Here is a 12,583-nt window from a genome sequence, read left to right as displayed (position 1 = left end):
TCTCTTTTCTGCTAAGTCGTATGAAGAATGTGAAACCTGAAAATATGAAGTATAATAATCAAGAGGTTAATTTCTTCATGTGTTTTATCTTTTTATAGAATTACTACATTATATAAAAGTTTATTTATGATTAACGTTTATTTTATTTATAACTATTTTATAATATAAAACTATTAACTGTAATATAATATAGCTATTTTATTTATAACTACTTTATAACTATTATAATTTACAATTATTTTATTTATTTATGTTTTTGTTTTTATTTTAATTATTTTATTTTTATTTGTGATTAACTTCAAAAGTGGCGTTCATCTCGATTGTTTTCTTCTTGTTTTAACATAAGTTTAGATGGGGATGGTACATAGAATTGTAAAAAAATAGGGATACAAGGGATACCGAAGAGTGTCCTTAAAGAAAGTCAAAGATGGTTGTTCAAGAATACAAAAATTTTGCTTCAAATTTAACCTCTGGCTATGAATGGCCATGTCAAAATTTAAATTACCCAGCATACTTTGAAAATGTATGCCTTCCACACTTTATGGTTTGAAATAACGTAACAAATTCTTTCAGGAAGTCTAGTAGTAACAGACTGTTCCAGGGTTTAAACATTACGCTTGAAGATAAAATAAGTTAAATTTCCAAAAAAGGACATTTTTCTGATAAAAACGGGCAAAGATCCGAACAAAGAGAAAAAAACGGAAACGAGCACAATAATTAAAAATAAAAATTCAATCCGTAGAGAACAGTTTTGAAAGTGCTATTCACCAGTAACCGTTTTCCGGTGCCTCTCACTTCTTTTTGTAAAGTTATCACAAGACTAACAACTCCATATAAAGAAGACGAACAATTATTACTAGCCCAAAGATACAAATTATGTTTATATGAATAAATTATAATTTATAAATAACTAAAAATTATAAATTCATTACGATTATTATAAATTATAAATAACTAAATAAAATATATTTAAATTATCCTAGTTTAGGTTAGTTTAGATTAGCTTAGGCTAAATTTGGTTATAAATATCAGAAGTGGGTTAAAAAGCTAGCTAGCCTGACATCATCAAACCTTGTATTAAATTGAAAAAAGTTGACTGGCAATGCTGACTAAATCCAAAAAACGTCAAATAAAAAGTAAAAAGTCAAATAAAACGTTAAAAGGTCAAACTAATGTTTGACAGTTTTTTACTGTTTTAAAAAGTAGAGTTAAGAGAAAGAGTCATACTTTAGCGTAAAGAGCGGGGCGTTGATGAGAAGCATCTCCTTTCATATGCGAAGTAATTTCTGTTCGTTTTAAGTTTTAATGTCGCTCCTTACTTTCCGTTAAAATAACTTGCTTTTTTTTTATTTAATTCGCAGACAGGAGCTTGAAATCTTTACAGTAGTGTTCTTTAATGCGCTGAATTTGATGGTGTGATTTTCATTAAGATTATATGACTTTTTGGGTGTGTTTTCCCCATCTTTTCCAAAATAAAGCAAATATTCTTGTGCTCGTAACTTTTATGGGTAAGACTAAACTCGATGAAACCTATATATTGGAAATTAATATTAAAATCCAATTCTTTTGACGTTTCTAAGAAACACACAAAAATATAAATTATACTAAATGTTCCTTCTTTACCCATGCATCAAACAGTTCATGGTAACGAACCGTAAGTAAGGAGTGACCCGGCTTAATAGTAACCCAAACTCTAAAGAACAGAATTTTGATACCAATAGTTCATCAAAAGAATTTGATTTTTATGCTGATTTTCTATATATAAGTTTCATTAAGTTAGTCCAATTCATCAAAAGTTACAAGCCTAAGAAAATTTCTCTCATTTTCGAAAAAAAGTAGGAAAATCCCTTCAAAAGTCATGTAATCTTAATGAAAATCACACTATCAGATTCAGCGTATCAGAGAACCCACATTTTCTAAAAAAAAAATACAAAAATATGGATATAAACATTAAACGTTCCTTCATTACCCATACATCAAACAGTTCGTAATAACAAACTGCAAGTAAGGACCGACCCGGCTCAGTAGTTACCGAAACCCTAAAAAACTGAATTTTGATACCAATATTTCATCAAAAGAATTGGATTTTGATGCTGATTTTCTATATATAGGTTTCATCAAGTTTAGTCCTATTCATTAAAAGTTACAAGCCTAAGAAAATTCGCCTCATTTTCGAAAAAAAGGAGGAAAACCCCTCCAAAGTCATAATATCTTAAAGAAAATCACACCATCAGAGTCAGCGCATCAGAGAAACCTATTGCAGAGGTTTCCAGCTCCCCTCTGCCAAAATGTGCAATTTTAAATTTTTGCCAGAAGAAAGACCACGGATGTGTTTTTATTTATTTTTTTGTTTTTTTTGTTCCCCAGGGGAGATTGTATCGACGCAGTGGTCTTAATATGCTGAGAGAAGGATCATTCGAACGGAAATTAAAAGTTCTAGCTCCCTATTTAAGAGACCAAAACAATTTTGGTCACAAAGGTCACTGCGACGCTCATTTTTGTCCATTGTTTACATATAGTATTGGTTATTGGGAAGCATACAGACGATTTCAGGGGGATTTTTTCTTTTAAGGGGGGTCAGGTGGAGAGGGTTACGTGGAAGGATCTTTTCGTGGAGTAATTTTTAATGGCGGAAGAGAATTTTTTGTGAAGGGTGCCCTGGATTTCCCAGCAGTATTTAAAAAATGATCATAAATTAAGTAAAAAAAAACAACAAAATTTTAAACTGTAAGTGTAGAGCAAAATTCGCATAAAAATTACAACTGAAAATGAAAAGATAGTTCCTTCTGACCCACCTATATTGCATGCCTTTAAATCAAACAACAATTTAACAAAAATTCTCTAAATGTACAACCCAGTCTTTGGGTGGCTAAGAGACATAGAGACTTGGGTGCTTTCAAGAAATACAACAACCACGCTCATATATAATTCATAATTACTTTAGTCTTCGGTTTTAATCTCAGAAAATTACTCTAAATCAAATGCTATTTGATTTCGTCCTTCTTTAGATTTTCTTCAACATCAGTCATGCTATCGAGCTATTTCAAATTACTGGCAAAAGTGTGCCAATCGATTTCAGGATTTCATTACTGAAGATCAGGAGCATATGGAGTTGACAGCGGAGGAGCATGAAATTGGACAGTGCTGGTAAGCCAAATTCTTCTTCCTAGGTCTAAAAGTATTGGTGCAGCCCTACTGCAATAATAAGTTTGCCAACTATTCTCGGTCAAACAAGTATCAACACACATGAATGGAACAAAAGTGATCCATTTAGATTTTTACTTAGCCACACGTCAGAGGCTCAAGCTAAGTCATCATATAGTTTTGGCCTTTTAATCTTCTATTGGAATTCTCTTTTCTCCCCTCTCTTCCCTTGTATTCTTCTATAAAAAGACGATTTCCTAACATTTATGCTTGCGAAACTACTTTTTTTTTTAATACAGCGCAACGTTGAATTCCCCTAAATCCAAGATAGACTTTAGCACAGGTGCTGTAAACATTTAGGGCCTGCCTTGTACTCCTCCTCCCTTGTACTCTATTATAAGATTTATCGTATTATAAGATTTATCGTAATTATAGATTATAAAATTTATTATGAGATTATAAGATTTATTGTAGTTATAAATTTCGCTTAAAATGATTGTTCCGTCAAATGGCTGACTGAGCTTAAAACATTCTTCTTCAGTTTAGTAGGAGGGCACAGGAAACTAAAATTTCAAACTACAAAGGTGCAAATTTTGACACCCTCCCTTTGGTCTGAGAAAAAAGAGGGTTGTAATGAATCGACATCTCAGTCACTCGGGTCTTTTTTTCCGGGGACAGGTAGCAAGCCTGTTGCCCAAACTTGTGGAGGCAAGAATCGAACCTTGGGCCCAATACTGCCTACAAGAATATCAATCTCCCCTCTCTTCCTACATAGGTGCCAATTTTGACACCCCCCCCTTTGATCTGAGAAAAAAGAGGGGTGTAATGAATCGACGTCTCAGTCACTCGGGTCTTTTTTACAGGGACAGGTAGCAAGCATGTTGCCCAAACTTCTGGAGGCAAGAATCAAACCTTGGGCCAATACTGCCCAGAAGAATATCAAAGCGTTGTGCTGCCGCAGTGTTAACCTTGCGACAGTGAAATAAATAAATCTACGCCTTGAGATTTTAGAAATGTCGTTTCAATCATTTATAGTTGTCGCAACTCAGTAGTGAGCTTGACTCGCTAAGAGCCAAGATTTTAGCCTACTTTGTCTTAATTAGGCTTAAATCAAGATTTTCATCAGGTACTGGGTGTTCTCAATTTTTTCTTCTGGGATCTGACCTATTTTGACGGGGGAAATGGGGTTTTCGTGTTGTCTTTTTTTCCTTTAGTATGATTATTTTTAACAAAAAGAGTCGCTAAATCTAGGCAAACACGAATTTTAGAGGAAAAATTTGATTTTTTTTTGTCTATGGTCTAAAAGAATAATTAACTTCTACAATAAGAGAAAACTTGTTGATCTATAGAAACCAATCTATAAAGTAACTGCAGTTTTCAATTAATACTCTTCTAAAATTAGTGAAAATACGATCTATTTTCTGCAGTATTTAGAATCATTTTCACTGTTAAATCAAGAAATGGTTGTATCAATTCTTTATTTCTATACCAAAAGAGACTTACGTGACCTTAAGCTGTGTTAGCCATGGATAGCCATGTGTTACAATGACTTGTTAATAAAAGTACTGATATATTACTGATTGTAATGTGCTAATGAATTTACTACGTGTACTAGTAAATGTACTGATCGTATTCAGACTTCAGTTTTCAAATAGATACATTTTTTCAACATGAGCACATTTTTCTAGAAGACAACAAAAGAAAAGAATTCAATACTCTATAGAACTCTTTAACTCTATAAAACTCGAATAAAAGTCTATACAGAACTCTACAAAAATCAATAAAAGTAAATCCTTAATGAATCAGGCTGAAGAGATCACACACTTTAAAAAGTAGATTTTCAAAATTGGCATAATCCATGATTTTTTGTAGTATTTACATTATTGTTTCAATTAGACCAAAAACTTATTAATTTTTTTTTCAAGATCGGGGCTCAAGTTTATTTGATGTTATTTTTGGGAACTTACTGGCGTACTGGTGAAGTCTAGTTGTATCCATAAGCCTAAATTTCAGCGCATTTCTGTCATAATAAGATAAACTTTTTTTTTTTATACAGAATAATCGGACTTCGGGCTTAATTTATGCATTAGCTTAAGACGTAATTTGGACTTAAGAGGGCGCTTATGAAGTCTTAAGCCGAAATTTTACGGGAGGGGGTGAAAATTGAAATTTTGAAAAGGTTTAGATGGAGGAGCAGCGTTTTCAGCTGCGATGGTCTCAAGCAACTCTGTGCTGCAGTATGTTGTTAGTTCCAGCAGTGTTTGAATTGATGTTAAATTGATAAATTGAAGCGTTTAATTGGTTCATTTTTAATCAATTTTTCAGTCTAATGTTTAAATTTACTTAGCTGCAAAGAAAAAATAATATTTTATGATGAAGCTCTGGAATTTCCACTGATTCATTGTTAGATATCATTATTTGGTAATACTTGAACTGTTTTCCTTGACTAAAGTTAAGGAATAAAAATCATTCCATATATGGAAGGGGCTCTCCTCAACGGCTCGCTCTTTACGCTAAAGTTTGACTCTTTTTCACAACTCTTCTTTTTAAAACAATAAAAATTTTAGCATAAAGAGCAAGGCGTTCAGGAGGGGACAGCCCCTTTCATATGCGGGATAATTTCTGTTCATTTTAAGTTTTAATGTCACTCCTTACTTTAAGTTAAATTTTTTTTAAATTTTATTACCTGAATGAATTGCCTTTTCTTCAGTCCTGGTTGATTTTCCTTCAATTAATGGTTCTATGACAGTTTTAATTTTAGTTTCAATGATAAGGTATTTTATTGTAAGTCTTATCTTATGTGTTCTTTGCAGAGGATGGCCCTTGGATATAGAGCCGAAATATCCATTTATTGATAAAAAAAAATCCACTGTTTTATATTGTTTCCCCATTGTTTTACCTTTTGTTGTTTCTATGGTAAAAAGGAAATATGGTCTTCGTCGTTGATTAAAAACCATAGGGAGTTGTGCACAAATCAAACGAATAATTTGACTGAAGATAGATCACGGATGTGGGTTTATTTTTTTCCCCCAGGGCTGATCGTATTGATCCAGTGGTTTTACTATGCTGCGAGAGGGATCATTCGAGCGGAAATTAAAAGGTCTAGTGCCCTTTTAAGTCACCAAAAAATGTTGGTCCCTTAAAAAGGTCACTCTAACGCTCATTTTTTTTCCCAAAGTCACTGGATCAAAATTTTGAGACAGCCATTTTGTTCAGCATGCAAGTTTCCCGAATAACAATTATTATTAATCCCATTGTCTCTTTTTTTTTTACTGTAATCATTTTTCATTTAGCATTTTATCATTTAGTATTTCTTATCACTGAAAAATTTATCATTTAATTTTTCATCACTTTAATCAATAATTTTAGTTATTTTAATTCTTAATCATAAGCTATGATCATAAGCTATCTTAATCATAAACATTGGTTGACTTTTAATTTTCTTTTTAATTTACTAGGTTCACTTTACATAAATCCAAGACAAAAGTAAAAATGATGCAAAAAACTTTTAGCGGAATTTTGATGTGAAAAGTTAATTGTCTTTCTTTTTTAGTGCAAAAATGGGCTTCCTAAACTGTGTCTATGATAAGGTGAGATTCCTTTGTCGGACTGATTCAAATTTATTTGTTATGAAAGTGGCACAAACATTGGCAAACTTCCAAGTGCATTCAGACTCCTGTGTTAACATAACTGAAGCCACTTGTACTTCAACTTATCCCCTTCCGTCATTATTAGTGCTAATACTTTTGGCTTATCTCCTAATAAAAATATGATAAAAATCGTTAGTCCTCTGGAGATATCTACAAAGGCATGGATAAAACCAAGAATTTTTTTTTCACCGGGAAACTCTTCAATGACAAAAAATCATGAGGTAACTACAATTGTATTTACTAAACCAGGAGGTTTTACTTGAAGGTTAATTCTTGTAGATATCTCTGGCTTTCTATATTTTAGTTCCCCTGAGGACCTATTATTAATACCGATATTGAAACTTGGTTCTCAGAGGAGTAAAATTTTGCTTCGTCAGCCTCAGTTGGCACACAATAAAAAAAAGGCCTCTGGGCCAAAATGTGGCATGTATTTGGGCTGATATTTGTCTGGGTCAATATTTGTTTTCCTACTGTTTTAGACTAAGGTTAAAAATTTCTTTTGTGCCACCTGCGGGTAAATTTTAATGTATAAAAGGTTCTTTTGTAAAATTACGGTGCCAAAACTATATTTTCAGCTATATATTCAAGCATTTATTCAAATTTGTCTTTTTTGATAAATTTTCTTTTTTTTTCTAAGAAATTTTATGTTCTACTCGATTTGTTGAGCTAAATAAGAGGCTTCGCATCAAAGCATTTTTCAAATGGACTAGTTTGGTTTTCATTTAGAATGTTCTTTGCTTTTGGTTTTATCTATGCTTTCGTATCGAGTATCGTTTAGGTATGTTAAACATGAATTTGTATTTAGGTCCCATTTTGAATGAAAATTTAATAGTGTTAAATACAGTGTTCTAAAACTAGGATTTATTTTTCTGTTTACATCTCCTAGTCTTTGTAAAGAACAATACTATCCTGTATTTATGAATAGTCTTGTATTTTGTTAACGTTCAATTAATCGTTGTAGGTTCTACACTTGGCTGTTATCCTTAGGACTGAACGGTTAAATTTACGACTGGAATAATATATTCTTTCCCGGAGGCGTTCTAAAAACTTTTATAACTTTATAATCGCTTCAATTGGGTTGAAGTAATTCAAAAAATAAATATTCTGGACCATAACATAAAATTTGTAGAATTGTAAAATGGTCTCACTCAATGGAAGAACCTTAAATACTATAAATGAACAGAGTAAAACTCAAACACCAGTGCTGATTCAATAAATTTTTAAAAACTACAAAAGATGTTTCAAAACGATTCTTAGTGTATATACTGTAAAAGATGTCATCGACAGTTAGATTAGTTAATCCTTGAAAAAATCACCCCCCTTAATCGGTCTTATGTCTCCTTCCCTTAAAGGCATGACAAATAATGACAGTAAATGTATTTTATTTCCCCTCGGACTCAACAATACAAAGTCTTCCACGTTTTTTTTTTACCATTAAATAGTTAAATATACATATATTCAGACCATGAAGACTTGAGCCACACCGTGGGACAAAGTTTAATAGTTGCGTATGAATAAGGAAAAATTTGAAAATTAGCATATACTCAATAAAAACTTAAAAATTTCAGAAAAATATTTAAAATTGAGAATCTTGGCATAAACGCTCTCAGAAATGACTTCAAAAGTTATGAATATATTATTACGAAACATTTTTCAAAATGTAAACTTTTTTTTAACACATGTCCTTCATAACATCCACAGAACCTGAATAACTCTTAAAGTAAAACCCGCCTACTCATTAAATTTTCAACTGCCACAATGCATGTTCTTAGGTTATTAGCTTAGGTTAATTTACTTATTAGAAAGTTACTATCAATGAAAAAAATCTGAGTAGAAGATAAACTAATTCTAAGGCCATCTCAAAATAGTTATATGTATACCGTTGCCTTTTTGTTTATTTTTCTTCTACAATTTGATTGTGCTACTGTTTTTTTTTTGCGCTGTACCAGTTTAGTTGCTCTATTTTTAGTCACAAAAAAAAACTGTTTTTAGTCACAAAAATTTTTTGCTGAAAAAAGAATCTGCAACTCCTGTGACTAAAGCTGAATGCCCACAGAACTCAACTTGCTGATGTATCAGAGTGTTTGCCTTCTGGAATCAGAATGTCAGCAGTGAAAAAGACACGTTCTTAGGTCATTTGTTAAATTTAAGTTGCTATCAAGGAAACACAAAACCCCGCTGAGAAGGTTATTGTGTTCTGTGGGCATCTAAAAATTACTAGATTTATTCCGTTTTTATTGTTTTTTTCATGTTTGTTATTATACTCATAAACGAAAAATTTGTCAGTTAACTTGTAATAATGATTGTTAAAAATAAAGCTATATTTATGTAAGCCTACCGCATATATTTTTCTAGGCCTCTTAGTATGAGTATTGCCGAGAAAATATAAATTAAAGCATAGTTACTTATGTTGTGAAAAGAGGTTCTAAAATACTAAGACAGAAATTAGAGTCTAAATTTCAGACTCTAATATTTAGCTTACCCAGGATTCTTGTATGTGTGAATGAAATTTGGAGATATACTGTTGATAATCCCTTATAGAGTTATCAACTCCTTCGAAGCAGTGGACATCATACCCCCTTCAGCCACACAACGGTTTACAGTAATGGAAGTGCTGCGAAGTATTCGAATTTCAGTACGATTTGCAGCAATGCTTTACTGTGGATACTGAAGTCTGTTACTGTCATATCTTAACACTCAGTTGTCATCTCTGTAATCTTGAGTTTTTTTTATTACTTAAACATAAATGCAAGGAGCAGGTTTTTGCTAATTCCTTCACAAGAGGGTTCCAAAAATGAGTACAAGGAGGAGTTGAAAGAAAATCCGATTAGTTGACTGTGGAACACCTCTAGCAAGTCACTGCGAAGAAAACTTGGAAGAAGTTTGACTCCGTACTTAAATATTCTTAAGTTTAAAGAGTTTCTTAGACCACACTGTTTTTAAATTTAAAAATTAAAAGAAAACGTAAAACATAACTGAACTGAGACCGCTTGGTTTTCAAATAATAACTGAGACAGTGGTCTTTTTTGGTTAGTACAATTCCAGGAGGAATTAATGACGAGTTTTTTGTTAAAACTTATAGTCAATATTCTACGGTTTCTGTTGGATATGTATGTTGTTTGGAGGTGCTATTTTTCCCTTAAAAGCTGCTGGAAAACAAACTATCCCTTGGTTAAGAGGAAATGATTGATACCTTTGATCCAAAACTAAACTCAATGTAATTGAAGAATTTTTTTTTTTAGCCATAGTTGGGTCCTCTTTATAGAGTAAGGCACCCTTAATGAACTATTTTTGAGGTTTTCCGAGCAGTCTGAGTGTCTTTGTACCCGAACCAATGCATATTCCAAAATCACTTTCTGGGTATTTGACCATTTGTATAAAAATTAATAAAAATAAGAAGATCTCAGATTACCTTCTTCAAGACGTGATGTGGTTCCAGGTCCTATGAGGACCATAGGAGTGTACTGCTGGAGCTACTACCCCCTCGAGATACTATTACGCACACCGGGGTCTTACGCAATATTATAGTGCAATTGTTTGTTATGTAATGGTATAGTAAACCTGATTGTTACGTAATAAGAGAACCTTCAAGACGCTAAGGTCCTAGAAACAAGTTCAAGCGGGCCCTAGCAACCAGCAGGTGTTATTAATTTTCTTCAAGATGCAGGTGTATGTCCCGTAATGCTATAATACACCTGATTTTTACTTAATAGAGGATTGTCTACTTATACAAATGTTTTCTTTGGTTGTTACGTGATAGTACTTGTTAGAGTTCAGGATGCACTAGCCAAACGGGGAAGTCTCGCTTTTAACTTAGGACGGCAAACACGTGAGTGTTGCGTAGTGACGGCGCACGAGTGAGTGTTAAGTATTGGCGGCACAAACGTGAGTGTTACGTAATGACACGCGTGGGATGTTAAGCAATGATGGTCCACACACATCGACGACTGTTCATTGGGTGTTTTATCTCAGTCCCCCTCCCCCGGAAAAGTTTCTGTAACACTTCCCAACTTAACTTTTAAACTGATTTATGGAAGTTATTTATTTAAGATAGTTTATTGGGTGTTATAAACACCCAATTATGTGAAAAATTTCAACTAGTTGAAATTTTACAAAGTTAACTGGAACTTTTTCTGCCCCGTTTTAGGATTACCAAGCCCAGCGAAAACGTTTAATGTTTACATCTCTTACCACTAAAAAGCTACAGCTATTTTGATCACCAAAAAACAGCTATGAAAGCAATAGTGTTGATCAGCAACACCAATTAAACAGCACATGCTATACGGCAATATAGAAAAAGGTCATTGCATCTTTATGTGGATCTATGGTCCGTGAAATTAACTAAGAAACAAGGTTTTCGAATGAAAGTAAAGAGTCAAATTATGACTAAAAACCAACATAAATTAACTGGTGTATGAGGGGGCTCCTACCTTCTCAACTCCTACTCTTTTACGTTAAAATTTCATAGTACTTAGAAATAAATGTCTTTCCAATTCAAACACCTTTGTGTTTGAGAAGTCGTTCTTAAAGAATAGGGGCAGAAGTTATACTTTAGCATAAAGAGTGGGGGTTGAGGATTTCCACGATTATTAGCCTACTGTAACACAGACTAAGTCTATTATAAAGCACCTATGAACTCTCAATTGTTATGGACATTGAAGCCTTTTACCTCTTCTGGTTAATATAGTATTACATGATTTTTTTGTGAAAAAAGACCTGATTATTCTTGGAATGTCTTGGGACAAAATTATTGAAGCATTCCGTGCTTTATCAGCAAAAATATACCATTAAAATTTATCACAAAAAAGAGAATTTTTCCTTCGCTGACAAAAGTGATCTTAATTAAAAACCCATTTCTTGAAAGAAAGTTCATCACGCGTAAATTTGATATTAGTTCCGCTATTAAATGGGAAATTAAGCTTTCATGGCAAGAAACAAACTAGGCATATCTCAAAGGCAGGGTCAATGATATCACAAAGTTGATCATGCTCGGCTGTTGTGAATAATATTTCTTAGGCGCTTCGTTTAATATAAAATTGTCCAAACATAATTATATTCTTAAAGGCTGTTTATATTCCAATTGTTTGTAAGTTTTAACCAAGGGGCTAAAAACTTTCGGCCATGGATGTATATCTCGGTAAAACCTATCAACAAGTGAAGTTCCACCACTTCTTTTTTAAATTCTAAAAAAAGGCTTATACCAGCTTTGCCTGTCACTCAGGCTTTCTGTCTTGGCTTTTTCTCCAATTAGCCATGGCTCTTACCTTTTTCTTCACAGTCCAATAACTTGATTTTAATTCATTTGTCGATAGACGGTTCCACTGGTTCCTCCAATTCTGCCATGTCAAACTTCATTACCTTACGCATGGTAAATTTTATGCTATGTAGATCACACTAGTACCGAGCATGTATTCCACTACACGGTAAGCAGGATTATTACAAGTTGGCCCTCTCTTCTATTCGACAAAGGAGGTTAGCAATGGCAAGTTCAAAAATGTGCGTAAGAAAAGATGTTTATTCATCTTTCTCAAGCTATATAACTATGAGTAGTAGTATATCAAAAAGTTCCTCATAAAGGGATGTAAGTAAAGAGCGACCTGGGCCACTAGTATTCTGAAATGTAAGGACGGAAGCACCGACAAACCTTGCATGGGTTCCTTTGACTATATAATGAGTTTTGTTAAAAAAAATCGTTTTCAAGAGTACCCTTTGTAAGAGCAGTAAATGATCGAAAGGCAATGAAAAAAAATAAATGAGGAAGCTGCCATCCCTTTGCCCCCCCCCCTACG

At 33.1% G+C, this 12,583-nt stretch overlaps 1 protein-coding gene across 2 annotated transcripts in view; it reads left to right on the top strand.

The window, feature by feature from the left end:
* The window catches only part of LOC136032659 (uncharacterized), a 68,127-nt gene extending 59,001 nt beyond the window's left edge, over positions 1–9,126 (top strand). For both annotated transcript variants that reach the window (XM_065712945.1, XM_065712946.1), the window contains exons 5-6: positions 3,009–3,147; positions 6,698–9,126. In XM_065712945.1, the coding sequence (XP_065569017.1) occupies positions 3,009–3,147; positions 6,698–6,917 (359 nt within the window). In that variant the 3' untranslated portion in view covers positions 6,918–9,126. The remainder of the gene's footprint in view (positions 1–3,008; positions 3,148–6,697) is intronic.
* The last annotated feature ends 3,457 nt before the right edge of the window (positions 9,127–12,583 follow it).

The sequence above is a fragment of the Artemia franciscana genome, chromosome 11, assembly GCF_032884065.1.
Source record: "Artemia franciscana chromosome 11, ASM3288406v1, whole genome shotgun sequence".
Classification (NCBI taxonomy): domain Eukaryota; kingdom Metazoa; phylum Arthropoda; class Branchiopoda; order Anostraca; family Artemiidae; genus Artemia; species Artemia franciscana.
This window is presented reverse-complemented; position numbering and strand designations above follow the sequence as displayed.